Source organism: Chinchilla lanigera, unplaced genomic scaffold (genome assembly GCF_000276665.1).
Source record: "Chinchilla lanigera isolate Chin_1 unplaced genomic scaffold, ChiLan1.0 scaffold00055, whole genome shotgun sequence".
Classification (NCBI taxonomy): Eukaryota; Metazoa; Chordata; class Mammalia; order Rodentia; family Chinchillidae; genus Chinchilla; species Chinchilla lanigera.
The window spans coordinates 14,739,623-14,766,078 of NW_004955456.1; the positions used below are offsets into that span (position 1 = coordinate 14,739,623).

Genomic DNA, 26,456 nt, shown 5'->3' on the forward strand with positions numbered 1-26,456 from the left:
GACAAGCCTGACTTTTGTTGGAGGGAAGCAGGTTCTCATCTGCCTGGGGGCGGGAGTCCCAGGGCTGCAGTAGAGGCAGACGCTGGCTTAGCTTAGCCGCTGGGGAGCGGTGGAGCACAGCGGAAGTGTCCCCACCGTGCTGTGTGGGAGACCTCTATCCCGTGACGGTGCAGCCCATGCCATTGGACACTTGTTTTGCAGGACCTCCTCTGTCAAAGAGAGCAGCTTCGTGGAAAAGATGAAGAAAACGGTGAGTTCTGTTTCCGCTCTTCTCATTGAGTCCCGGATGGGGCCACTTGGGCCCAGTGCGCCTGCGCCTCTGCCAGGCCCCCAGGGCTCTGCTCTCCCCGGGAGCACTGGCTCTGGGCTTTGTGAACCTTTTCTTTCGTTTGTTTTGGTCTTTTTGAGACGGGGTTTCACTGTGCAGTTCAGGCGGGCCTTGAGCTCACTTTGTAGCCAGGCTGGCCTCGAACTCCCAACGATCCTCCTGCCTCAGCCGCCACCACCCAGCCTGTGAACCTTTACGTCTTGAACAAAGCAAAGCATTAGAATAGACACTGCTCTTGTTATCAGAGTTTAGATTAAAATGACATTTCAGTGTGGCTCAGATTTGCTTTTTTCTTGTGAGTAGGAGTAAGTAGATTTTCATGACTTAGATGTCTTTTTTTCTTTTTTTCCTTTTTGATAGATTCTTTGTCCTCTTTTTTTTTTTTTCCTGTTAAGATTGGCTTTTCTCTAAGGACTCCTTAAGAGTGTTAGGAAGATTAACCCCTTGACTGTGGTGTGAGTTGAAAATATTTTGTCTCTTAGTAGTTTGCCTTTGACTTGGCTTGTCATAGTTTTGTGTATTTTACTATGTAAAAGTTTTATTCTTTTTATGACTTCTGTGTCATCACACTTTGAAAGGCCCTCCTCCCACTAAAGAGATAAAGGTATTCATCCATTTTTCTTATAGCACTTTTTATGGTTTTTCATACCTAAAATTTCATACATTGGGAATTCATTCTGGTGTAAGACAAGAGATATGGATGCAGTCTACACTGTGTGTGTGGTACTGAGGACTGAGCCCAGGGCCTTTGCACTGAGCTCCAACCCTGGCCCTTTTTATTTTAAGACAGAGTCTCACTAAGATGCCTGGGCGAAACTTGAACTTGCAGTCCTCCTGCCTCAGCCTCCTGAAGTGGCCAGTCTACTTTTCCACACAGCTGTCTAAATAACCATGTACTAGAACCCATCTCTCCTGCCTCCAGTTTGAAATGCCTTCTGTATCATACACTTAATTCCCATCTATGCTTGGGTCTGTTTTTTTATTTCCTTGATCTAGCCGTCTGTTTACATTCAGCACCATATGGTTTATAATTGAAGTTTTATACGTTGGCAGCCTAGCAGTGCTGGACCCTGTCTATCCACCCTATTGCTGTTATTTTTCAAAGGTTTCCTGCATATATTTTGTGTATATTTATTTACTTTGGATAATAGCTTTGTTGAGATATAGCTTATACGCCGTACAGTTACCCATTTTGAAGTCTGTACCTCAGAGTTTTTTAGTATATTCACAGTTCCCAGCAGTCACCACAATGTGCTTATTTATTCACGTTGGGTGCTGGGCGGGAAACCTAGGCCTGTGCGCGCCAGGCAGGGCCCCTTGCTGAGCTGCTCCTCCTGCCTGTGCGTCTGTGTCTGCATCCTCGGCTTCCACATCTACAGTCTCAGCCAGCATGTGCAGGCTTTTCTCCTTGTCTTTATTCCCCAGACAACGCAGCATCCCAGCTCTCTTCGTAGCACTTACCTCCCGTTGGCTGTCACAAGTCCCCAAGGGGATTGGGATTTCACACAGCATACCGTAGGACGCTGTGCCGGCTACGCACTGTACACCGCACGGATCCGTACGGGGCGCTCAGGGCTGTGGAGCTGGTATCCGTGTGGGGGCCTAGAACCAAACCCCTCAGCGCTCTCTCTCTCCTGTACACACACACTGGCTTACACTAGGCATAATTGTTGGTTACCTTCCTTTTTTACTTAACATTACGTTGTATTTTCCCCATGTTATTTAAAAGTGTGTCAGAGTGCAATCCTGAGCAGTGTGTCTGTGATTGCCTTGGTGGCTGTGGCTGGCGTCCTGGGGTGAGTGTGTCCTTCTCCACCGCAATGGCTACGACAGTGGGATGCCGGCCCCAGAGTGGCTTGGACAGGCCTTGAGGCTGAGCTCCCTTGGGGACCACCTCCCGTCCCTGAGCCCCGTGCCTGCCTTCCCTAGGGGAGGAACATCATCGTGTTCTACGGCTCTCAGACGGGCACCGCCGAGGAGTTCGCCAACCGCCTGTCCAAGGACGCCCACCGCTACGGCATGCGGGGCATGGCGGCGGACCCCGAGGAGTACGACCTGGTAAGTGCCCGCCCCGGCCTGCCTGTGGAGTCCCGAAGTCCTTCCGCAGTGGGCCGTGGAGAGGCCAAAGAGCGGAACTCGCCAAAGGAACAGATGGGAACAGGTGCCCCAGTTACTGGTGTGGCAGCCGCCGCCAGTCTTCTTCCCAGACCCAGCCACGCCAGCCCTGCGCACTCGGGCGTCTGCCCCGGCACCGCAGTGGGGGACCCTGGGCAGCCCCTGCCCATGAAGGGGTCATCTCCAAGAGCCCTCTAGCTGGCCTTGTGCCAAGCTGCTGTGAACAGGTGGAGCAGGAGTGGGACAGGAACTGAGGGGAGACGGGGCAGGGAGTGGCCGGGAGAACGGGAGAGTCCAGGCAGAAGCCACAGGCTGGGACTGCATTCCCCGCCCCTCAGCCACGCTGCGTTGCTCGCCCTGGCCACCACGGGACAGAGCCCCGGACACTAGAGTCCCGACCGCTGCCTCGGGACCCGGCCGATCCCCAGGGGTGCTTCTCTCACACCGAGTGACTGCACGGCACAGGGAACTCACGGCAGCCTGCTGGCCTGTTCCTGGGCTGGGAGGGCTGGTGACGAACAGCAGGCCGTGGGCGGGGAAGGGCTTTGATCCCTAGCATGTCCCGCAGAGAGTCCTGTGCAGGGTCCTAGCTGCCCTCGCAGGGCCAGCTGCAGGGACCTCCCTGTGGCTCTAGCCCCATCCTCAGCTCGCCTCACAGGCGCGTCTTCCCCATCCGCTCCCCTGATTGCCATCGCCCGTATGAGAAATGGGCCTGCGTCCACCACGTCCACTGATCTCCAAGGAGGCCACTGTCCCCTGCCTCTGCTCCCCTGCCCACCCGACAGACATCTCACTGTCCTGTTCACCTGGCCCAGCGCCAGCCCCTCAGCCGTCCTTAACCCCTCAGTGCCACTCTCAGACAGTTGTTCCCTCTCTGACCCCACAACCCCTGGCATCCGCTGGGAGCTGCCCTGGGCCAGGCTGGTCTCACTGCCGCTGCCCTGGCACCACTGTGGGCCTGACCCAGCGCAGGCCATTATGGTGGCATCGGCCCTCCCTGTCCTTCCAGGCCGACCTGAGCAGCCTGCCGGAGATAGACAACTCGCTGGTGGTTTTCTGCATGGCCACCTACGGTGAGGGGGACCCCACCGACAACGCCCAGGACTTCTACGATTGGCTGCAAGAGACCGACCTCGACCTCTCTGGTGTCAAGTACGCGGTGAGTCTCCCACAGCCCCCGTGGGTGCACTGTGGCCCACACGCTCCTCTGCACCCCAGATCCTCATGCCTGCAAGGACACCCTCCTGCTGCTTCCCCCATAGGTCCTTATGGGGCAAGGTGGCTTCCAGAGAGGGCCTCCGGGACACGCTGCTCATGCCTGTGTCCTCTGCTGCCCTGGGCCCTAGCACCGTGAGCACCCGCCCTCCCGAGTCCGCAGCCAGCCCTAGCCCAGGGACATTAGTTCCGGGAGACTAAAGGCAGGAAGGTGTGGCGGGTGATGGAGAGAGACCTGGCTGGCAGGGAGGGCGGGGTGGGCGGGGTGCACTGTCCCTTGGAATCCAGGCTGCAAGGACAGCTGTGGAGAGGGCCACCTGCAGGCTGCAGGCCACCTAAGCAAAGCCACTTCAGGCACCAGACGAGACTCAGTGTTGTTACAGTGCCAGGGCCCTCGATGGGTGCAGATGCCTCGAAGAGCTGCCTTGTGGCTCAGCCAGCACTGCGGGGCACCACCCATAGCAGGTCCCACTGGGAGCCCAGAGGCCAGAGGCAGGCCCAGAGCCGCCTGTCTGTCCACATAGGTGTTTGGCCTCGGGAACAAGACCTATGAGCACTTCAACGCCATGGGCAAGTACGTGGACCAGCGGCTGGAGCAGCTTGGCGCGCAGCGCATCTTCGAGCTGGGCCTAGGAGACGACGACGGGAAGTGAGTGCCCCACGCCCAGCTGCCCGTGGGCCCAGCCTGCGCCACAGGAGGAGCCCCGGGATGAGCGGTGTGGGACCCAGGCAGGGCACAAACCTCTGTCAGCTGCATCTGGGACGAGCGGTTCCGCCTCCTTCCACATCCTCCACTGCCAGGCCCCGCTCAGACCCGGGAGCCCCTGTGGCTGACATAGATGCTGCTGAGTGGCCACAGGGGAGTGAGCTGGGAACACGGGGGTGGCTGTCAGGGTGGGGGTCTCCCAGGGAGAGGGGCCAGACTGGCCTGGCCCTGGCGCCGGCTCATCCTCCCCTCACCCCAGCCTGGAGGAGGACTTCATCACGTGGCGAGAGCAGTTCTGGCCGGCTGTGTGCGAGTTCTTCGGGGTGGAGGCCACTGGAGAGGAGTCCAGGTGAGTGGGGAGGCCTCGGGGCCTGTGCCCAGCAGCCATCCAAAGACCTGGCCTGGGGTGGCCCTGGAGACGTGGTGAGGAGGGGTCAGGCGTGTGGGGGCCTGAGGGTACCTGGGGTCAGGGCAAGGTCTTCAGTTCCTGCCTGGAGTCACCAGAAGGATAGGACACCTGTCCTCACCCGTGTGCCGCCTCTGTCCCCACCAGCACTGACCCCTGCAGCTCCCCCAGCCCTCCAACCCCACGCCCGGTCTCCCCTCTGCAGCATTCGCCAGTATGAGCTCGTGCTGCATGCTGACATCGACCTAGCCAAGGTGTACACGGGCGAGATGGGCCGTCTGAAGAGCTACGAGAATCAGAAACCGTGAGTATGGGAGCGGGGGCAGGTGGGGCCCGTGGCTCTGTGGCCCTTGGTGCCCCACCCCTCAGGCAGCCGTGTAGCCCCTGCAGGGTCATCCCATGAATGGGTGCAGTGGGGCACCCACGTTTTCACGTCCACTGCCCAGGAGGACGTGAGGCCCAGCGCAGAGAGAGAAGTGCCTGCGAGTCAGGCGGGGGCTGCAGCCAGAGCCCCAGGGGCCCTGCCTCGGTGGAGCACAGGGCAGTCTGGGGAGACTTTGCCCAGTTTGTGCCTCATTCACTTTGCGATCTTACTCTGTAACGCCCTGGTGCCCAACAGTTGGTCAAGGACGGCAAGGTCAATGCCATATCTAGGTTAAACTTTGGCAGAAGGGCTCATTTGCTTATAATCCACCTCCATGTGTGGACTTCCTTCTCCAAAAACATAATGTTCCTTCCTTGGGCTCCTTGTACCCAGGGTGCCACCCACATTCCTGCTAGAGCTGCCCACGTGTCCTGGTGCCACAGAGTCAAGCCCAGCAGCCTTGCTGTGGCTACTCCAGTGGAGATAGCCCAGCTGGGTCAGAACCTGCACCCTGGAGCCTCCTGACCCTGGTGCGGTCCTGGCATCTATGGCGGGCAGGAGGGCGCACCGTCTGGAAGAATGGCCCTCTCCAGCATGGCGTCCTCTGCTCTCGGCCGCCTGCGTGCAGAGCAGGGTGGCCTCACAGCCGTTCCAGGGCTTGGCCAGTTTCTTCATCTGTCAGTGGGGACGCTGATCCCTGAGCCCTGCCCACTCTTTCACCCGGGCTGAGTACTGACTGGCCAGGCTGAGGGAGTCCGTGACATAACTAGTGAGGTTTCTTGGAGGCCCAGAGGGGCCCCGGCTAACTCTGGTTCCATGTTCCGTGTAACCAGAGGGTCCCCTGGGGACAGGGAGATTCAGATCAGAGATCCGGCCAATCATGGGGCTTCTCTTCTCCCCACCCAGTCCCTTCGATGCCAAGAATCCGTTCTTGGCTGCGGTCACCACCAACCGGAAGCTGAACCAGGGAACTGAGCGACACCTCATGCACCTAGAATTGGACATCTCAGACTCCAAAATCAGGTACCTGCAGCCTGCTTCCTCCCCAGCTGCTCACTCCAGCACCCCTCCTGAGCAGAGCCCTCCTGAGCCTGCGTCTCCCTCTAGGTATGAATCTGGGGACCATGTGGCCGTTTACCCAGCCAACGACTCCAACCTTGTCAACCAGCTTGGGAAGATCCTGGGAGCCGACCTGGATACGGTTATGTCCCTGAAAAACCTGGACGGTGAGTCCCAGAATGGAGCCCCCTTGGCCAGGCCCCAGGCGGGGCTTCTGCTCAGGCCTGTAGCAAGGAGCTGAGGCCCTTCCAGCAGGACCCTGCAGCCCCAACACTGGAGGAGGCTGCATGGCTGCAGGATCTGCACCCCCATTGCTGTCACAGTTGGGGAAGGGGTGCATGAGCTCCCCAAAGCTGCTAGGGAGGTGCCCGGCCTCTGGAGGCCGAGCCCTCAGCTCAGGCCGGGCTCCACATCCACCTGCCACTCCCCTGCTCCTGGACCCCACTCCTTGCTGGCAAAGGCAGGGGCTGGAGACCGCCAGCCCCTCTTCCGGGTCCTCTCGGGGCACTCGGCACCAAGCATGAGATGTGGGGCTGCCCGGCCTGAGGTTCTTGCTGTGAACCCTGCCTGCCCCCACCCTGGCCCTGCTCACTCACGTCCTGGGTGGCCCATGCCGGGGCTTCCTGTCCCCCCCGTTTCAGAATCCGCTCCCATGGAACACAGGAAAAGGGACCCCTTTTTCTTAAGCCCTGAGAGGCCCCACATGCCTCGTGCCTCATTGAGGCACGTTGGTGCTTGGCGCCATCCCACTGACACAGACTTCCTGTCTGGCTTGAAGCCTCCGGGCAGAGAAGCGCCAAGCTTCGCACAGGGCCCAGGAGGCACCAAAGAGGGCACCTAGCTCAGCTTGCTGTGCCGCTGAGCGCCTGCTCCCTGCAGCACAGGCCAGGGGCTCCCTCTTGGGGTGGCCACTCACCCCACCTGGCCTCCCTCCCCACAGAGGAGTCCAACAAGAAGCACCCGTTCCCCTGCCCCACCACCTACCGCACGGCCCTCACCTACTACCTGGACATCACCAACCCGCCGCGCACCAATGTGCTCTACGAACTGGCACAGTACGCCACGGAGCCCTCCGAGCAGGAGCAATTGCGTAAGATGGCGTCGTCCTCAGGCGAGGGCAAGGTGAGCCTATGCCCCTGCCACTGCCCCCGGCCCCGGCCCCGGCCCCCGGCCCCACGCCTTCCATGTCCCTGTGTCTTCGGCAGGAGCTGTACCTGAGCTGGGTGGTGGAGGCCCGGAGGCACATCCTGGCCATCCTGCAGGACTACCCATCCCTGCGGCCCCCCATCGACCACCTGTGTGAGCTGCTGCCACGGCTGCAGGCCCGCTACTACTCCATCGCCTCCTCCTCCAAGGTGGGGGCCGCCGGGCGCTGGGTGGGAAAGCTGCTGAGAAGGGGGGCACGGGGCTGTAGGCAAGAGGGGTGACTGCCCGAGTGACCAGGCCGGCCCCCCTCCAGGTCCACCCCAACTCCGTGCACATCTGCGCCGTTGTCGTGGAGTACGAGACCAAGTCGGGCCGCATCAACAAGGGCGTGGCCACTAGCTGGCTTCGGGCCAAGGACCCGGCCGGGGAGAACGGCCACCGGGCCCTGGTACCCATGTTCGTGCGCAAGTCTCAGTTCCGCCTGCCCTTCAAGTCTACCACGCCGGTCATTATGGTGGGCCCTGGCACTGGGGTTGCCCCCTTCATGGGCTTCATCCAGGAGCGGGCCTGGCTGCAGCAGCAGGGTAAGTGCATGTGACTATCAGGGTGACTGGGACAGGGCATGCGCCAGGGAGTCCAGCTCACCCTGCCCGCTGCTCCCAGGCAAGGAGGTTGGGGAGACACTGCTATACTACGGCTGCCGCCGCTCAGATGAAGACTACCTGTACCGCGAGGAGCTGGCCCAGTTCCACAAGGACGGCACCCTGACCCAGCTCAACGTGGCCTTCTCCCGGGAGCAGGCCCACAAGGTGAGGCAGGGCCGGCGCAGCGTGGGGCTGCCAGCGGCAGGGTCTGGCGCCAGGCCCTCACCGGCCGCCCTCTTGCCCCCAGGTCTACGTGCAGCACTTGCTGAAGAGGGACCGGGAGCACCTGTGGAAGCTGATCCACGAGGACGGCGCCCACATCTATGTCTGCGGGTGAGTGGGGAGGCCGGGCGCCAGGCCGCCTGCCCTTGGCAGGAGCCCTGCCCAGCCTGACCGCCGTCCCCTGCCTGCCCCCAGGGACGCACGCAACATGGCCAGGGATGTGCAGAACGCCTTCTGCGACATCGTGGCTGAGCTTGGGGGCATGGAGCACGCCCAGGCAGTGGACTACGTCAAGAAGCTGATGACCAAGGGCCGCTACTCCCTGGACGTGTGGAGCTAGGAGCCGCCACGTGCCTGCGCACGCACCCGGCTCGCCACCTGTGATCTGTCCTCACGCCCTCCTCCAGCCCCTGGTGGCTTCTGCTCAGCCTGGCCCAGGGGCAGGCCTGTGACAGACTCCTCCAGGCCCGAGAGGTGGCATCCTCCTGCCTGGGCCAACTTGGCCACCCTAGGCAGCCCAGCTGCAGGGCAGGGGGCGCGGGCCCCTACACAGTGACACCGCGGGCCCTCGGCAGCTGTACAGAAGGGGCTCTTCTCAGCTGAGCTGGGGCTTGGCCCCACCACATGATTTTGAATGAGTGTAAATACTTTTAAATAACCTCTGGCCCGTAGAATAAAGTTCTGTTTTCTGTATTTGCCTGGCATTGCTTGAGCAAACCTGGGGCCCCTTGCCCAGCTCTGCTTCCCTCAGACTTCATGGACACCAACAGCCCAGGAACCCCAGGAACCTGTGCCACGCAGGGGGCACCAAGCCCTCGCACCCAGGAGAACACATCCGTCCAGCCACTCCATGCCACTCTTTATTGAGGCCATAGCGCCCAGCTCCTGCAGGCTGGAGCCAAGCCCAGCTCTTCCTCAGGGCCCACAGAGCCCACGAAGCCCGGGGAACAGGGGACCCTCCCTTGCACGCAGGGGCGCCGCCCAGCCCTCCCGCCACACCCAGGGTCAAAGGCCCCTTTGGGGCCACGGGCAGAGGCCCAGCTCATTCCTTCTTGCCCCCGTGCCGCTGGCTGTGGAACTTCTGGTGCACGACCCGCAGGGTGGTGAAGAAATTGCCGAGGAACAGGAGGAGGAAGGGGAGGCCACACATGAGCACCTGTGGGAGGCCAGGGTTAGGGTGTGGCCGGGTGGGGCGGGCCCGGCCACGCCCCTCTGCCCTCCTGGCCTGGCTCACCTGCCACTCCTTGCACTGGGGGTCTCGGGCCAGGTTAAACAACGTCAGCGCGTTAAAAAGCTGCCAGAACTGACAGGACAGGAAACTTTTCCTCAGTGGACCTGGTCCCTGCTCAAGCCCAGAGCCACAGGGGACAGGGACACGGGCGTCACTTACATGTCCGAAGAAGAGGAAAGGCAGCAGGAAGGTGAGGCCCCGCCACATCCAGGACTGGAAGCCCTCTGCAGGCAGAGTAACCAGGGACACAGGGACACAGTCACTGCGGCTCAAGCAGAGGGAGGCAGAGCTGCCCCTGGCACCTCCGGGGCTGCAGGACATGCCCAGCCGACTCACCCACAGTGAGGTCCATGGTGTGCCGCTCGCCCAGGGCGCGCAGGCGGTACAGACAGCCGCTTTGGTAGTAATACTGCAGGAACTGCACGAAGCCTGGGGGTGGGCGGGGGCATTAACAGCAGCGGGCTGGAGGGGCCGTCCCTATCCCCGTCACTGTCCCCCACTGGGGAGAAGCCAGAGCGCCCATGGAAGCCCGAGACACTCACTCTGGTACATGGAGAAGGACAGGAACTGGTTCCGGAACTTCTGGTACATAAGCCCGTCAGGCCTGAGGGGAAGGCGGAGGGAGGTTGTGGGCACCTGGGACACCGGCTCCGCCCCATGCTGCTCCCACCAGCCCAGGCCACTCACCATGTCAGCATGACCCCCGACAGGAATGTGGACACGTAGTGATGGAAAACCCACCAGCCTTTGATCCTGCGTGAGGAAGCCACCGTCACTCAGTCCCCCTGTGGGACAGGGAGGGGGCCGGCGTGGGAGAACCCATTGGCGCCCAGGCGCTGGCCCCGAAGCCTGGGAGCAGCTGGCCCATCCGCCTGCGCACCGGGAGCCATTGTTGATGAGGATGCTCTCCCGGATGGTGAGCGTGCAGTAGTACCAGACCAGCAGGAAGTTGAAGGCTGCGTCCGTCACCCTGGAGAAGGGACACGGTTGGTATCAGAGGATGCAGGAGGGGGCACAGGGTTGAGCCCAGCAGCGAAGACACCCACCTGGAGTTGAACAGGAAGCGGCAGCTGAAGGAGATGAGGATGAGGATGATAGTGAGGTAGAGCTTGAACTTCTCGTACTCGTCCTTGTAGGCGAACCTGGAGGCACAGGCTCATGGGCCGGGCTGGGCTGCCAGGGGCGACCCTCCCATACCACCACCCCAGGAAGACACTGGCCGGTGTGGGAGAACAGCCCAAGCCGCAAGGCTGAGCCGAGTGAAGGCAGAGAGGGGTGGGGAACCCGGGCAGACCCAGCCCACAGCGACGCATACTTGGCCTGCTTGCTCAACAGCGTCACGTTGACATTCCCCAGAACCAGGCTCAGGTACAACCTAGGGGAGAGGGGGCCAGGCTGAGGAGAGGCATGGAGTGCCAGAAGTGTGCCAGGCCTGAGACGGGACACCCCTCCACCCAGCTGCCTTTCAAAGGCCTTGGCATAGGGTCCCGACCTTGGGGGAGTGCAGTCCAACCCCGCCTAGCGCCCAGCCTCTCCCTGCGCACTCCAGAACCCCGATCAGGCTGAGCCAATATCCCCAGCTGCCAAGTCTCACCGAGGGCTTCCCCACCTTGGTGTCTCAGGAGAAGCCCGGCTGGGCATCCTCCTGGAAGCCGTCCCTACATCCCGGGTTATTCACTGGGTCTGGGCAGGGGACATGGCATATCTACAGAAGTCACCTTCTGGCACTACCCCACATTCCTTGCTACCACGATTCCTGGAAGCGCAGCCCCGAGTTTTCTTGGGCGCCCCACACCCACAGCCATCCCTCAGCCCTCCTTGCCAGCCCAGGGACTCCCTTGGAAACGGGGTTCTGGCTGCAGGGACCCCGCACGTCCAGCCTCCTTTTTTGCCCGCACAAGGACCTCCTCCTCTTGGGCCTCCCACGCCTGCCCTGTGCTCTCTGGCCCATTTTCCTTGCTGAAGCCCAGTCCCCAGCCCTCTCACAGCGCGGCCACCTCCTGCCCAGTCCCTTTAACTCCCGACCTCCCCACACCGCCATCACTCCCACAGCCAAGCCTGTCTTGTCCTTCTCCGCCACAGAAACCCAAGACTTGACGGCAAAGTCATGTTTCCCGAGCAGTGCTCCCAGCACATGGCCCTGTGCACACTCTGGCCCCAGGGATGGAGCCTCAGCGTGGCAAGGGGACCCTCAGAGGCTGCACAGGTGATCACAGGGCACAGCCTCCAACCCAAGCAGTGAGGGCGGAAACCTCTCTCCGCATAGGCCCAGCCTCCACCCCCGGGCTGCTGCCAGGTCACGGGAGGCTCCCCCATTCCCAGCAGCAGCCTCAGCTGCACCCAGGCCCTCCGCAACGCTCCTCCACCACCAGCCTCCGCCTGGCAGCACCATTCTCGTCTCCTCACCATCCTCAAGGCTCTGAGCCTCTGCCTCGTGCACCGGAAAAGCCACCCGTGCCCCCCAACCCCTAGGACCTCTCTCTGTCATCCTCTGCCCCTGCCTGGTCCCTCCTCTCAGCCTTTTCTACCTGCAAGTTAACACACAGACCAAGCAGAAGCTGCCTCAACCCAGCAGTAACTTCCGACGACTACTTTCTAGCACCTCTTTCCCTGCACAGCCAGGCTTCTGACGAGCTGCACAGAATTGGCTGTGTCCCCTCAGCACCTCCGTCAGCCCCAGTGACTGCTTCCTCCAACGGTTCGAAGGTCCCCTGATCTGGGAAGCGGCCCCTTCCCCGCTGCACCAAGTCCCTACACTGGGCCATCTGACCCCAGCCGCAAGCAACTCCTCCTTTCTTCCTTGCTTTCCAGAAGCTCCCTTTCGGGAGTTCTGCTCTGCTTAAGGCTGAGCGCTGTCCCTGTCCGTCCTCCTGGGAGGGCAGCTAGCTTTCCCAAGTGCATGTCCGACCACAAGCTCCGTGAGCTCTGGTCCCGCTGCCCCCTCACCGCCCACCCAGAGCCCGTGCAGTCACCGACATTACCTCTTTTTCCCGCATCTATCTGGCTTGCCTCTATTCCTGAACACAGCTCAGCAGCCCCCAGAAGCTTTCTCTGACCTCCTGGGTTGGGTCAGGTGACTGTCAGTGCACTAGCCGCAATGTTCCCTGCACTTCCCACCAGGCTCCCCCACAGTGAGCTGTCCCGCAAAGTTAGGACTGCACCTGATCGCTCGGGCCATGAACTAGAACCGTTCCCCCCGGGGGCTGTGACGAGAGCTGGGGTAAAGCTCACCCATTCTTCTTGGGCAAGTAGGCCTCCATGTCGAAGAAGAGGCCTTGCCGCTCCTTCATCTGGGTCTCCAGCTCCTGCGCAGCCGCAGCAGCCTCCGCTGGGAGGGAGGCTTTGCATCTGCAGGTGGGGCAGAAGGTCAGGGCAGGTGGGTCAGAGGCATCATACTGGACCCCCTGGCACAGAAGGGCACAGGAGACCGAGAGATGGGAGAGGCCACGCCATGTCACCCTTGAGGTGGCACCCGCTTCCCACCCCACACCCAGCAGAGGACTCCTAACTTCTTCAGGACGAGTGCCAGCTCCTGGAGGCGCTTCTTCTGCCGTGCAATGGAGCTGGTGCAGTTCGTCTGCAGCTTGGTCAGCTCCTCCAGCTTCAGGCGGTACTGCCGGTGTGTCTCCTGGGGCACACAGAGAAGGCTTGGGCTCGCTGGGGAGCCGCTGCTCATGGGCCGTGAGCTCTAGGAGACCTTGCTGGGCCCACCCAGGCCCTCCCTGAGGCTGCTCTCTCCCCAAGGGAGGAGCAGAGCTGGATGTCTTCCCCTATGGCTCTGCTCACCAGCACCGAGCTCTGTGAAGGTTTCTTAGTCCCAGCCACCTAGCAGTTGTCCCCTACCCTACATGGGCTCTTTGTCCTATCTGAGTCCGGGTTCCAAGCCTGCAGGTGCACCTTCAGGACCAAGCCTGCTGTCTGGAGCACCCTTGCCCTCTCAGCGCTCCACAGGGCCTTCTGGTCGGGCCTTGCTGATGCTTCCTCCCAGGTTAAAGGTCATCAGGCTTCAGCTCCAGGGCCTCCTGTCCTAAGGCCCATCCCCTTTCCTCCCCCAGCACCTTTGGCCTGAGGCTAACTCCAGCACTCCGCGCTGGTGGGTGAACCTCAAAAAGGCAGTGCCTGAAGCCTGGGCGAGGGGCAGTGTGAGAGATCAAGGCAGGGGGCCAAAACCAGCACAGCGGCAGCCAGGCTGGGAGACTCAGGGGGGAAGCACTAAGGCAGCTGGCTGGGCAGGAGTGGGGGGTCCCGCCATGGAAGGGGTGGACTAGGGGAGGCAGAGGTCTAACCAAGCCTCCAGTGGGCCTGGGATCCACTCTGGGTCTTTCTTTCCTCAAGCCCGTGGGCCACCACACCCCCTCAGATGCTGGCATGTGGATGTGGCATCTCTTCACAGCCACAGCCACCACCTTCTTCCTGGAGGAAGCCAGCAGCCTCCTCCCTTCTGGCCTGGGACAGGGCAGCCACGGACAAACCCCATGGAGCTAAGGCGTCCTACAGCTTCCCAGTGGCCTCAGGGACATTTCAATCAGGGCCAGGCCCCGCTCCTCTCCCGAGGGCTGCAGCCTGGCCGGTCAAGCCCTCTCTCCTCTGGCGGGATGGACGCTGTCTCTCAGGGAAAGGCCCCGCCCCCATCTGGGCCGGAGACCTCCCTGAACCCAGCTTTCCAGCGCCCAGCCAGGCGCTGCCCGAGGGCGGGGAAGCATATTTGTGGAGTGACTGACCCAGAGCCCTGGGCCCAGGCAGCAGCTCTCCAGGGAGCGGACCAGGATGGGGGCCGGGATGGGGCCTGGGATGCGCCCCGGGCCAGCGAGGGAGCCCGTGGGGTCTCGGCTCTGAGGCCCAGAGTGATCGCGGTCGCCCAGCATCGTGCGGGTCCCAGCGGACGCGCAGAGAAACAGGTCGGCCGCCCAGACACTGGGACCCAGGATCCCTGATCCCTGACCCCGATGTCCTCCCAGCCTGACCTCGGGCTGCCCGACCCTTGAGCCTGGGCCAAAGGGACGTCGTGGCTCGGGCCCAATGGGCGACCGCTGCGGGGCTCACCTGGATGGTGTGGAAGTCCTGCTGCAGATCCTCCCAGTCCCGCAGACAGTCGCCCAGCGGGCCCGGGGGCGGGGGCTGCATGGCTGCCGCCCCACGGGTCGCAGGAGCCCAGAGTAGAGGACGCGCCGCGCCGCAAACCCGGCCGCCCCGAGGCGCCGCAGCCTCCCCGGTCGGCTTCCGGGCTCCAGCCGCCGCCGCCAACGGGAAAGGCCCTGGCGCGGCCACGCGCTGGCCCCGCCCCCCGACGGAGCCAATCAGAACCCAGGGTGGGGCAGGGGCGGGGCCACGTGAGCCCCGGGCACCTCGCCCTGCGATCGCTGGCGGGACTGAGGCTTCCGAGCCTAAGCCGGCCGAGCCAACCACGTGGGGCCGCAGGCAATGTCCCAGCCCTCTGTGCTGGAGGCAAACCAAAGCCCAGGGAGGTGACACCTGCCCTCCCCGAGCCTTGTCTTTGAGAAGTTACGCTTCTCCGAGGAAGGGACTCCAAGCTTCTCCTATGGCTGGGATTTATAGCCCTCTTCTCTGGTTTCCCAGCCTCCTGGCCCACCTCCACTGTCCCTCACACAGCCACCAGACTGCTCTTCTTAAGACACGACACTAATGTCGCACCATGCTCCTGCTTAAGACTTCCCACGGGCCCTGCCCGGCCTAGCAGGAGGCCCCTCACCATACAAAGCCCTCCTCTGCCGCCATCCTAGGCCCTGATCTCCACCAGCGCTGCCTGAAAAGCTCTTCTTCCTGCGGCAAAACTCTACACCTCCTTGAAGGTTTGCCCTTCTGATGGGGGACCCCCTACACACACCCCTCCATCCCTCCACAGAGTCCTGGGCTCAGCATGTCCCAGCCTCCACCAGGCGGTAGCAGGCACGGTCACTGGATGAATTTAGGGAAGCTCCCACACTGGGCAACATCCTACACTGCCCACCCATGCCCTTGTCTGTGCTGGGTCCTGATGCCCAAGTCGTTCTGTGAGCACTGCCAGCTCAAGGGAAGTGCATCTTAAGACCTGAGGAATTTTCTAGAAACCTGGGTGTGGCGGGTGGGAGAGGTGGGATCTCTCCTTGGTGAACAGGCCGGGTAGCAAAGGGGTAGGGGAGGCAGAGAGAGGAAATCTGTACCCCGTGACCCAGGGGCACAGTCAGAGCACTGGGCCTCACAACGGGCAAGGGGCCTCATTCCAGGAGCTCTGGGGACTTCTGCCCCGGGTAAGCGCTGTAACACTCCCTGTGGACACCACAGGCAAGCACCCCCAGGCAAGCTCCAGAGGGTCCAAGTCACGGGGTATGTGGGACAGCCACGCCAGCAGCCAGAGGTGGCCCCAGAGGTGGTCTGGGTGTTCCAGAGGAGCCTGAGCAGGTGCATCTGCTATGTCGAATGAACAAGAGGCCTAGGAAGAACCAGTACTGGAAGAACATGCGGTTTGTGGCAGCGAGGGCCTTCTGCTTCCAGACCAACAGCCTGTGTACACACCCTGGCCCCTACCCACCAGATGCCCCAAGCAAGGTTCTTCAGCGCCCATCGTGGGGCTGCAGAGATCAGTAGAGAGGATCTGAGATGTCTGTGACAAAGTCTCCAAGGACAATCTTCTCCCATTCCAACAGCTGAGTCACCAAGCCCCAATTTGGACGCATGTTGTTCTTGCAGTTCTTGACGTGGGTCCAAGACCTCTGTGAGAGCAGAGGGACAAAGGAGACATCAGGACTGGGTGTAGGTGCTTTCCCCAGCCTACAGTGTGGAGCAAGAGCTGCATATATAAACAGCAGTGGTCTGGGGTGAAGTCGTTAGGACAAGGAGCACCAGGAGCTGGTTCTGCCTTGGGCAAGCCCCTCTGCATCCCTGCTTGTAAATAGGGAGATAGAAAGCATTCCTGTTCCACACAGCTCCCGTGAAAATTGAGACAAGCCAGGCATGGTGGCACACACTTGTCATCTCAGCACTCTGGGAGGCTGAGGCAGGAGGATAACATGTTTTGAGCCCAGTGTGGGCAACCTAGCAAGACCCTGTGTCAAAATTAAAAATACAGAAAAGGGCTGATGATATAGCACAAGCTGAAGGTCTGGGCTCAATCCCATATACCAGGAAAGAACAAAGAAGCGGGGGAAGGGGGAACAGAGAGAAAGGAGAGAGGGAGGGAGGAAGAAAAAACAATTGCAAAAATCTATGTGAAACCTCCTGTGGATAGGAAGAGACTATGCTCAAGCCTGGCACACAGAGCGGGCCTTCAACAAAGGTTTGCATTGTGCCTGAATGAATTACTGGAAAGAGGAAGAGAACAGGGAAAATTCTCTGAAGACAGAAATGAGAGCTGCCTTCCTTCAGGTGTGCACCCCAGGTGCAAGAAGGGCAGTTACCTGAGGCAGGTGTGCAGCTTGTCTACACCAGGATTGAGGATAGAGGAAAAGAGAAAGGCAAAAGGCGCCCTAGCAAAGTAGGAACAGTTCTTCAGACTAATAAGGCCCAACGCCAACATCATACTCAGGGGGAAAGACAGGACCGGGAACAGGACAGGGACAGCAGTCTCACCACTTCTATTTGCCATGGTACTGGAAGTCCTTGCTAGAGCAACCAGGCAGGAAAAAGAAAGAAACACCCTCCAAACTGGAGAGGAGATGTTTGCAGATGACATGGTCTCCTAGGTGGGAAACGCTATAAAGATTCCACACGCAGACAGAGCTAATAAAATTCAGCCAAGTTTTTGGTTTTTTTTTTCCGGTACCGGGAATCGAACACAAGACCTCACGCTTGCCAGGCAGGTGCTGTGCCGCTGACCTAAATCCCCAGCCCCTCAGCCAAGTTATAATGAAATCAACAGGTAAGTCTTGGTTGCATTTCTATATATTAAAAATAATCCAAAGAAAATAATTCCATGTGGAATCAAATAAAAAAATAAGTAAAACCAAAGAGGGGGAAAAAGTTATACATGGAAAGCTACCAAGTATGGCTGAAAGCAAATGGAAATGCATCCTATGTCATAGGTTGGCAGGTTTGATATTGTGAAGCTGTTGATACTATCCCAATATAGCCTATAGATCTAAGGCAAGTTCTATCAGAACCCCAAGTGGCTTTTTTTTTTTTTTTTTTTTTTTTTTTTCAGAAATAAAAATCCACCCTAACATTACTACCAATTCTGCAGGAGTAAATAGGGTTCTCTAAGGACATACTGTGCATCGCTGCGCTGTGATGGAGCACAGCCAAGTCTCCTTCAGCTGCACAGACACGGAGCCCTGCCCCGGGCTACACCACGGACAGCCCTGGGAGACGCTAGGATCCGCTTCTGAGCAAGCTCTCCACCGGCCAAATACACACAGACAGAAAGTAGGGTGGAGGTTACCAAGGGCAGGGGAGGGCAAGTGGGTGGTTAGTGTTTAATGGATAAAGTTTCTATTCTGGGCCATGAAAAGGGTTTGGAAATAGCTAGTGGTGGTGGTTGTGCAACAGTGTGAAGGAAAGTGATGCCACAGGAGTTCTACTCATTGAAGTAGCTAAATTAGCCTGAGTTATTTTATGTGTATTTTATCACACTTCAAAAAGAAAAGGCCATCCTAAAACACCCCAATAGGAAAAAAAAAAAAAAAACTTGTAGAAAGAAGGAAGCTGGAAGTCTTACACTTCTTGATTTAAAACCTCGTGACAAAGCTGCCGTAACCCAGTATAGCGCTGACGTGAATCAGATAGACCAATGGAATAAAGGAGATGGTGCAGAATAAATCCCACATACATGATCATGTGCTCCTGTTATTGGTATTTGTTTTTGTTTGATTTTGCAGTGCTGAGCCTTGAACCCAGGGCCTTATGCATGCTAGGCAGTTATTCTACCGCTGAGCTGTATCACAGCCCTTCTTGTTCTGAGACAGGGTCTCATTAAGTTGCTCAGTTTGGCCTTGAATTTTCAATCCTCTTGCCTGAGCTTCTCAGATAGCTGGGATTACGCATGTGTGCCACTGCATCTAGCACAAAACCATTCAATAGGAGAAAGTCCTTTGAATAAGTAGGGGTGGGAAAACTAGATATCTACATGTAAGAGAATTAAACTGAAGATAGGAAGTCAGTAACAAAAAGCTATTTCCTTGATTTTTTTTTTTTTTTTTTTTTTTTTTTTTTTTGCCAGGAACGAAACTCATGACCCTGTGCTTGCCAGGCAGGTGCTTTGCCGCTGAGCTAAATCCCCGGCCCCAAAGCTATTTCTTTGAAAAAATCAACAGAACCAATGAGACTTCATTCAGCCTAAGGAGAAAAAAAGTTACACATTGTTAATATCAGAAAGTAAAAAGGATATCACTACAGGTTCTTTGGACATTAAAAGGACAATAAAGAATACACTGAACAGCTCTATTCTCACAAATATAAATGACCAATTTATTGAAAACCATCATCTTCTGAAACACACTCAAGAAATAAAATCAATAATTAATATCCCTCATCCGGGCATGGTGACACACGCCTATAATCCCAGCACTCTGGGAGGCTGAGGCAGGAGGATCAAAAGTTTGAAGCCAGCCTAACCAAGTTAGCAAGACCTTGTTTCAAAATAAAAACTTCAAAAAGGGCTGGGGATGTAGCTCAGTGCAAAGGCCCTCGATTCAATCCCCATACCACAAATTAATTAACTAATTAATTAATTATCATAACCTTCAAAAACAAAAAAACACCAGGCCCAGATGGGCGTACCTATGGATTTACATATAATGAAATATACTTTCAAAGGGAAGGAAATTACATAAAATACCTGCAGTAGACAAATTCACAGAGACAGAAAACAGAACAGTGGTTTCCAGGAACTGGGGGAGGGAGGGGGTGGAGGGTTGTTTGTGGGTATAGTCTCAGTCTTGCAAGAGGTGAAAGTTTAGCAGCCTGATTGCACAATGTGAATATACTTAACAGGGCTAAAGCACACACTGTAAGATGGTTAAACTATGTACATTTTACCATAATTGGTTTTTTTTTTTTAAAGTAGTCCCAGGGGGCGGAGCTGTGCAGCACTGGCTGGGTCGGAACAGGCCATTAGGAAGCCCCACAAACCCTCTCGCCCACCACCAGCACACACATCGCTGGCTGGCACCAGATGCTGGAGCTGGGCCGACTGACTTTGGATTTGAGCTGTAACACTGAGAGCTATGCAACCGCTGCAAGTCACCCAGCCCCTCCGTGCACCCGGCAAGGCGGGGATACTAGCAGCACCCTAAGCCGCAGGCCCCTATGAATGAGTTATTATTATACATAAAGAACTAAAAGCCCTCTGTCACCATTAGCTATTATAATCCTTCCAGTGTCCCCCACCCCCGCCCTAGAGATCTTTAAGGGACAAAGCTCCTCCCAGCAGCCTAAAGGCACCGAGTGCAGCTTCTTAAAAGTATGCTGGCTCTAGGACCCCACACAACCTTGCACCCAAGCTTTGAAAACTCACATCACGGGTAGCTCTGAAGCCAGAGCCTCTGGATTCCCGGTTCTTGCCAAAACGCTCCCTGACCCCGCATCTCGGCCTTAGCACCTGAGAAGCCAAGCTGGCCCCAGTAGTCGGTACCTCGGGCCCATGAGTGATGGAAGTTGCAAGTCCTTCTTTGCAAGTCCCAAGGGCTTCGATCATCACAGCTGAGCTGTGCATCCCTCCTGCACAGACAGGAAGCCCGCCCCCAGCACCCCCCCAACACACACACACAGACAATGGGAGGCAGGAACTTCTCCCAGGGACAGCCTTGGCCAACCTGCGCCAGGATCCTCAGGGCTACCTGGTGGCAGGAGAAGCTAAATGCCATTCAGGGCACAGGGGCAGTCCCTCCTGACCAGAGTTCTGTGGGTGATCTAAATAGAGTACCCAAGGCCGGGGGTGGTGGTGCATGCCTGTAATCCCAGCACTCGGGAGGCTGAGGCAGGAGGATCATTGTGAGTTCAAGATCAGCCTGAGCTACAAAGTGAGCTCAAGGCCAGTATGAACTCCATATCAAGACCCTGTCTCAAAAAAAAGAAAATAGAGTACCCAGCAACAGGACTTGATAAGAGCAGGACTGCTGCTCCAGGGAGGAAGACCCAGGGCTCTTCCTGAGTGCAGGGTCCTCTAGACTTCAGGGGCCCCCGTGCCCATCCAACCACTGACCACGGCCCCAACGACCAAGCCCAGACAGGTGGGCTGTGCACCTCCCTGCAGAGTCCCTGCGGGTTAGGGTGCTGGGCCTGCATAAACCCCATCACCCTGAGAGCCCAGCTGCTAGAGAACTTAGAGGAGCCAAGTGGGACAAGAGTTCTCACTGGGCTCTTGCCCTGACAGTCCTAGCAAGCAGCTCATGCCCTAGGATTACAGGCTTGTGTGCCACGAAGAATGGCCTTCCTTTTTGAGGGTGAATAATATTTCATTGTGTGGATTTTCTGTATCCATTCACTTGTCCATGGACACTGGGTTGTTTCCACCTCTTGGCCATGGGGAATATTGCTGCCATGAAGACAGGTGTTCAAATGTCTGTCTGAGTGCTTGCTTCCACTTTTCTGGGGTACAGACCCAGAAGTGGAATTGCTCCCAGAGATCACACGGGGTCCCCAAACCACTGGCCAGTAAGCTCTGACTAGGATTGTTCTCTGTCCCACCTTCCTCTCCCCTTAAACACACCCCTAGGCAAATGTAGCAGCTTATCGGATCTCACCCAAGTCTTCTAAGACAATGGTCCCCAATGTTTTTGGCTTCAGAGACTGATCTCGCGGAAGACAGTTTTTCTACAAATGGAGGTTGGGATGGGAGATGGTTTGGGGACTCAAAGGAGCCTGCACCCTAGATCCTGCACCTGCACCTGCACAGTTCATAGGAGGGCTCGCACTCCTCTGAGAATCTGAAGCTGCTGCTCATCCGACTGGAGGAGGAGCTCAAGCTGTACTGTGGGAGACGGCGGTGGCTGGAAATACAGATGAAGCTTTGTCCCCTCACCCACCGCTCGCCTCCTGCTGTGTGGCCTGCTTCCTAATAGGCCATGGAGCACTACCAGTCTGTGGCCTGGGGGGAGGGGATCCCTGCTCTAAGACCATGAGCGGGCCCCTGAGAAAGCAGTGCCTGGGAGTCAGGAGCCCCAGTTCTTCCTGGGGTTGCTAGGATGGCTCCCTTCTTTGCATCCCTGTCTGGGCCCTGCTCTCACGGTGAAGGAAGATTGCTGGTGCAGACACCTGCGAAGGCCCTGCCAGCCCTGCAGTTCTGTGACCTTGGAAAGCTCTCAGGCAAGCCCCTCATGGGCAGAGAGACAGTGGCAGAGCCATACTGAGGTTCCAGCCAGCCCTGTGTACCCAGCCTCCGCCTTCCAGCCTGTAGCACTGGGACCTTGCCCTTGGGTGCTGGGCACTGGGTTCACCCTAGATTTGGATTCCCTCCCTCATTCTTCCCCTTCCCACCCCCCACCAGGGCCCCAGGAAGGACTGGGCTCCTGTCCCTCTGACTCCTCCTCCTGGGGGAGGCTGTGGCCCAAGCCTGGTCCAGAGCACACGTACCTGCAGGGTCTCCTGTTTCTTGTGCATGAGGAAGGCGATCACAGCGGCACAGCTGCGACTGATGCCCCGCGTGGAAAAGACCAGAATGACGGAGCCCAGGTGGAGGTGAATTTCTGCAGAAGGGGGAAGGGCAGAAGGGGTGGCATTTACACAGCCCTCTTCCCCGTGGTCCTGGGTGGCTGTCAGAACACTGGCCGTGGTGGGCCAATGGCCTGAAAATGAGTTCAAAGCAAGCAGGATGGGACCTGGGTGAGTCACATGGCTGCTCGGGGACACAGTGCCAGCACAGGGGGTCCTCAGACCTGGCTGGCAGCTCCAGAGAGTCCTGCCTGGGCACTAGCTTCATCAGGGCAAGGCTTTTCCCCAGCTGTCCAGGACTCTCGTCCAGGAAGCTCTGCCACCAGCTGGCCTAAGGATGACAGGACCACCACTCAAGGACACCCGGCACCAGCAGAGGCAGCACAGGCCAGATGTGGACCGGTTCCTCTACGGCACAATTTCCTCATCTGGAAAGCGGGTTAACTGCATATACCTTCCTCCCTCATCGGGTTTTATTCTATTCTGTGCTTAGCCCAGTGCCTGGCATAGAAATATCTGCTATAACCCTGTAACCCTTGAGGCTGTGAGTCCTTCCCATGCTGGCCTGGGAACCCCCAAGAACGGAGGATAAACATACTGAGTGCAAAAAAACAGACTGTCAAAGCTAGAAGAGGACTTGGAGATGATGATTAAGGTCAACCCCCTCATGGCACAGATGAGGAAACTGAGGCACAGTTACTAAAGGGTTGGCCTAGAGCTGCCCAGGAAGGTGAGGCTAGGGAGAGGCTCTCCATGCCATGAGACTCTGCCTTCTCGTAGCAGGGCACACAGAAATCTGAGACTCAGGTCCTAGTCAAGTGACAGTGGCGATATTCTGGGCAAATAAGAGACAGTGGCCCACGATCTCATGCTCTCATTGGACCCCACTGCCCCCAAGGAAGAGCCATGGCTGCTGCATTGCTCAGGGCTCATCCATACTGGGCCAGGCGTGGGTGGGTCCTGTCCTCCCTGACCTGAGCACCGGGAGTCACAACCAAGAAGAGGCCTGAGGAGGAGGCGCCACAGCCTTCTGCCTCCTAGGCAAGGCGAGTCGCCCTCCTGTTAGGGGACACTCCTTACCGATGAAGTGACAGAGGTGGCGTAAAAAGGGCAAAATCTTGGATTCTGAGGAATCTTCTATCTTGATGTGCAGAAGCTTGTCAGGGTCACCCACGAAGCTAAGCAGAAGAACATAGGCAACGGGGCAGACTTACTGACAGCCCCATGGTGGTATTCCCCATCTGCACTGCAGGACCACAGGTGACGGACCGGGGGCAGACAGCTGGGAGGTGCGGACAGGCATCTGAGCTTCTCCCAGAGAGGGGAGTGGGATGTGGATTGAGTGGGCTCATCTGTGGAAGGCACTACCCACCCGGATGGCACATAAGAGGTGCCCAGTAAATGCGACATTGTCATTATTAACCAAAAGCATGTGCTTCCCTCGAACATGGAGCAAAATCATTCAACAAGGCTGGGAAAGCACAGATAACGGCCTTGGAGACCGAGCCTGCTGTGCCAAATTGCTGAGAGCAAACAAGAGGGATGGAGACCTGTGTGCGGGGTGCTGCAGGGACAGGGGTTGGGGAAGCTTTACTAAGGTGACACCTGAGCACAGGTGACAGAGAAGGAACAAGCCAAGCAGGTATGTGAGGACGTGTTCCAGGTAACAGAAGCAAGTGCAAAGGCCCCGAGAAGGAGAGTGGTTAACCGATCCGAGAAAGAGCAGAGAGCAGAGTGGCTGGACCTTCCTGGACAAGGGGGAGAGAAGAGGACCACAAGGTGTGTGGCGGCCTGCAAGGAGCTCAGCACAATGCCTGGCACGCAGTGAGCACTTGAAGCCCAGATCCACAGGTGACACTCGGGAGTGTGCAGAGCACTGTGGCAGGCGGCTGGGTCAGTTCTTGATGAGCACTCGCCGAGACAAATGCAAGCACAAGTCTGCATCCTCCTTCTCTGCCTCCCTCCCCAGGGTCCACCTCTCCAACATCTGCTCAGTGCCCATCCTGTGCCAGACCTTGGGTGGGACCCTCCCAGATTCAAGGATCTCCCTTTGCGATGGGGCAGCAGACATGTGAACACCTCCAGTCCAGTAGGCTAGGTGGGGGGTTAGTACTGGGATGAGGGAGCTTCACAATGGGGGTGGTGCTTTTGAGAGAACACGGAAGGGTATACAATAAAGACATAAAATCCAGTTGAGTTTCTATAAACTAGCAGCAGATAGAAACTGACACTTGGGGTTTTGTTTGTTTGTCTGGTTCGGTTTTGTAGAGACAAGGTTTTGCTATGTAGTCCAGGCTGGCCTCAAACTCTCAGCAATTCTCCTGCCTCTGCCTCCCAAGTGCTGCGGCTATAGGCATGCAGCACCATGCCTGGCAAAACTTGACATTTAAAAAATACCATATAGGGGCTGGGGATTTAGCTCAGCGGCAAAAGCGCCTGACTGGCAAGTGCAAGGTCATGAGTTCGGTTCCCAGTACCGGAGAAAAAAAAAAAAAAAAAAAAAAAAAATACCATATAGACCTCTGGGACAGCAGAGTCTGTGAGAGGGGTGTGGGTCTGTGCTCTGCGCTTCCTCCATTATCTCTGGGACAGCAGGGCCTGAGAGAGGAGTGTAAGGACACACGCCTTTGTTGAGTAGACCAATCGGAACCCGAAGACCTGAGACCCAGGACAACCGCTGGGCCCCAGGTACATGGATGCACACACGCCTTTGGAGGGTGGAGCAATTAGGGAGACCAGCAACATGGAAGTGTCTGAAGCAGCGGTGTGGAGCCAGCAGTTGGACTTGGAGAACTCCACCCACAGAAGGCCAGTCCCACCTCCCACATCCAGAGGCCAAGAGCAGCTTCATACCCAGCACGTTTCTCAGATTAAATATGGACATCACCACAGAACTGAACAGCATTTCCCTTGTTTGTCTGATTGGCTATCACTTTCCTCTCTGGTTGGATGTCATCCTGTTTTGTTCTATATTCTGTACTTATTTTTGTATCTGGGTTTTTCTTCTCTTTTTTTGGTCTCATCTCCTTCTCTGGTCTTCTTTTCCTTTTTTTCTTCTCTTATTTTTCACTCTCTTTCTCTTTCTTCTTTTTTTCTTTTTTTTTTTTTCTGATACTGGGAATCAAACTCAGGACCTTGCGGTTGCTAGGCAGGCGCTTATGCCACTAAGCTATACCCCCAGCCTTGTCTTCTTTTTTTCAGTGTTTAGGTTTTTTTACCCTTCCTTCTCATTCTCCTCTATAGACCCTCTTTCTCTCTTTCCTCAGCTACGTCTTGAATTTAAACTTTCAAATGAGCAAACATTGTCTGTGCCCTTTCTGACCATTCTTTCATATTCTATTTCATTCTTTCCCTCCTATGTCCTCCAGTTTCCCAAAACTCAGGTGATCATCCTTTAATCTCCAGCCTTGATTCTACTACATTTGACCTTACTCATCATTTTAGCCTATCCCCTGTCCATCGTAACCCCCGCCCCCCCAGAAGGGTAAAATCACATGACTAAAGGGAAAATCACTACATACAAGTGTACAGTATATGTTTGATTTCATTATATAATTTTAGAGTTTGCTCCTGTGGTCAGAGGTAACAGGTTAATGGTTACCATACTTTATCAGTAGTTAAGCTGTACTTGAAACTATATCTGTACTAATATCTGCTACTTTAGCCAGGATGTCACACATATTATAAACAGTTTTTTCTCCCCTGTATGAGAAATCTGTGATTGTATGAGGTCATAGTCATCACTACAGCCCAGCACCAAAGGATTAGGAGCTGAGTCAAATAGTAATCTTGCATCCTTTACAAATTGGGAAGGTAGAGTCTTGGGGTAACTATAAGAAACCACCTACATCTAGAAGATATCCCTGAAGAACAGACATCCTTTAGGGAAACCTCAATACTACCAATAAAGCTATATATCATTAGAAACTGGCAAGTATCAACATAGAAAACAAAATAAAAAAGAGAAAATAGAAAATGACAAGACACAAAAGCAAAATGCAACCCCAGAACCCCAGCCCACCCAGGACAAGCCCAGAACTCAAGGAGATAGATGAAATTGGGAGTCAAACAATGGAACTTTTTGAAATGATAGCAACAGAAGTGAAAAACCAAGTGGAAAGGCCTATAGAGAAAATAATCTCTCAGGTAGAGAAAGAAATGATGCTTAAAATCAAAGATATTATAGAAGACAGAGATAAATGAATAGATGAGCTTAGAAGAATGATGGAAACAAAAAATGCCCAGTATAGGAAAGAAATGGAATCCATAAAACAGATCCAAACAGAAATCTAAGAGATTAAAACCTTTACTGAAAATATATATACAGCCGGGAGTGGTGGTGCACGCCTGTAATCCCAGCACTCAGGAGGCTGAGGCAGGAGGATCATTGTGAGTTCGAGACCAGCCTGGGCTACAAAGTGAGCTCAAGGCCAGCCTG

General features: G+C 56.8%; 3 protein-coding genes across 7 annotated transcripts in view; 1 reads left to right on the forward strand and 2 right to left on the reverse strand.

Annotated features, from left to right (window-relative positions):
- Por (P450 (cytochrome) oxidoreductase) overlaps window positions 1-8,898 on the forward strand; it is a 49,932-nt gene extending 41,034 nt beyond the window's left edge. For both annotated transcript variants that reach the window (XM_005396803.2, XM_013520565.1), the window contains exons 3-16: window positions 202-250; window positions 2,258-2,386; window positions 3,453-3,602; window positions 4,183-4,307; window positions 4,624-4,713; window positions 4,976-5,074; window positions 6,041-6,157; window positions 6,242-6,360; window positions 7,134-7,315; window positions 7,399-7,548; window positions 7,653-7,923; window positions 8,003-8,148; window positions 8,231-8,316; window positions 8,401-8,898. In XM_005396803.2, coding sequence (XP_005396860.1) covers window positions 202-250; window positions 2,258-2,386; window positions 3,453-3,602; window positions 4,183-4,307; window positions 4,624-4,713; window positions 4,976-5,074; window positions 6,041-6,157; window positions 6,242-6,360; window positions 7,134-7,315; window positions 7,399-7,548; window positions 7,653-7,923; window positions 8,003-8,148; window positions 8,231-8,316; window positions 8,401-8,545 — 1,858 coding nt within the window. In that variant the 3' untranslated portion in view covers window positions 8,546-8,898. The remainder of the gene's footprint in view (window positions 1-201; window positions 251-2,257; window positions 2,387-3,452; window positions 3,603-4,182; window positions 4,308-4,623; window positions 4,714-4,975; window positions 5,075-6,040; window positions 6,158-6,241; window positions 6,361-7,133; window positions 7,316-7,398; window positions 7,549-7,652; window positions 7,924-8,002; window positions 8,149-8,230; window positions 8,317-8,400) is intronic.
- Window positions 8,899-9,043: 145 nt separating this feature from the next.
- Tmem120a (transmembrane protein 120A) lies at window positions 9,044-14,648 on the reverse strand. Its single transcript, XM_005396805.2, has 12 exons — window positions 14,480-14,648; window positions 12,946-13,064; window positions 12,668-12,784; window positions 10,752-10,811; window positions 10,483-10,578; window positions 10,317-10,406; window positions 10,124-10,189; window positions 9,979-10,040; window positions 9,773-9,865; window positions 9,596-9,660; window positions 9,440-9,508; window positions 9,044-9,361 (listed from the first exon to the last, which is right to left on the reverse strand). The coding sequence occupies exons 1-12, from the start codon at window positions 14,558-14,560 to the stop codon at window positions 9,248-9,250; spliced, it is 1,032 nt and encodes a 343-aa protein (XP_005396862.1). The 5' UTR covers window positions 14,561-14,648; the 3' UTR covers window positions 9,044-9,247.
- A 1,245-nt stretch (window positions 14,649-15,893) lies between these two features.
- Styxl1 (serine/threonine/tyrosine interacting-like 1) overlaps window positions 15,894-26,456 on the reverse strand; it is a 63,811-nt gene continuing 53,248 nt past the window's right edge. For all 4 annotated transcript variants that reach the window (XM_005396809.2, XM_005396808.2, XM_005396807.2 and 1 more), the window contains 3 exons: window positions 23,099-23,196; window positions 21,941-22,053; window positions 15,894-16,146 (listed from right to left, as the gene is read on the reverse strand). In XM_005396809.2, the coding sequence (XP_005396866.1) occupies window positions 16,015-16,146; window positions 21,941-22,053; window positions 23,099-23,196 (343 nt within the window). In that variant the 3' untranslated portion in view covers window positions 15,894-16,014. The remainder of the gene's footprint in view (window positions 16,147-21,940; window positions 22,054-23,098; window positions 23,197-26,456) is intronic.

Coding starts and splice junctions, on each gene's coding strand:
- Tmem120a (XM_005396805.2), bottom strand. CDS start 14,560: ATGCAGCCCCCGCCCCCGGGCCCGCTGGGCGACTGTCTGCGGGACTGG. Junction 10,190..10,316: donor CTCATCAACAATGGCTCCCG/GTGCGCAGGCGG, acceptor TTCCTCACGCAG/GATCAAAGGCTGGTGGGTTT. Junction 9,509..9,595: donor CTTTCCTCTTCTTCGGACAT/GTAAGTGACGCC, acceptor CTGTCCTGTCAG/TTCTGGCAGCTTTTTAACGC.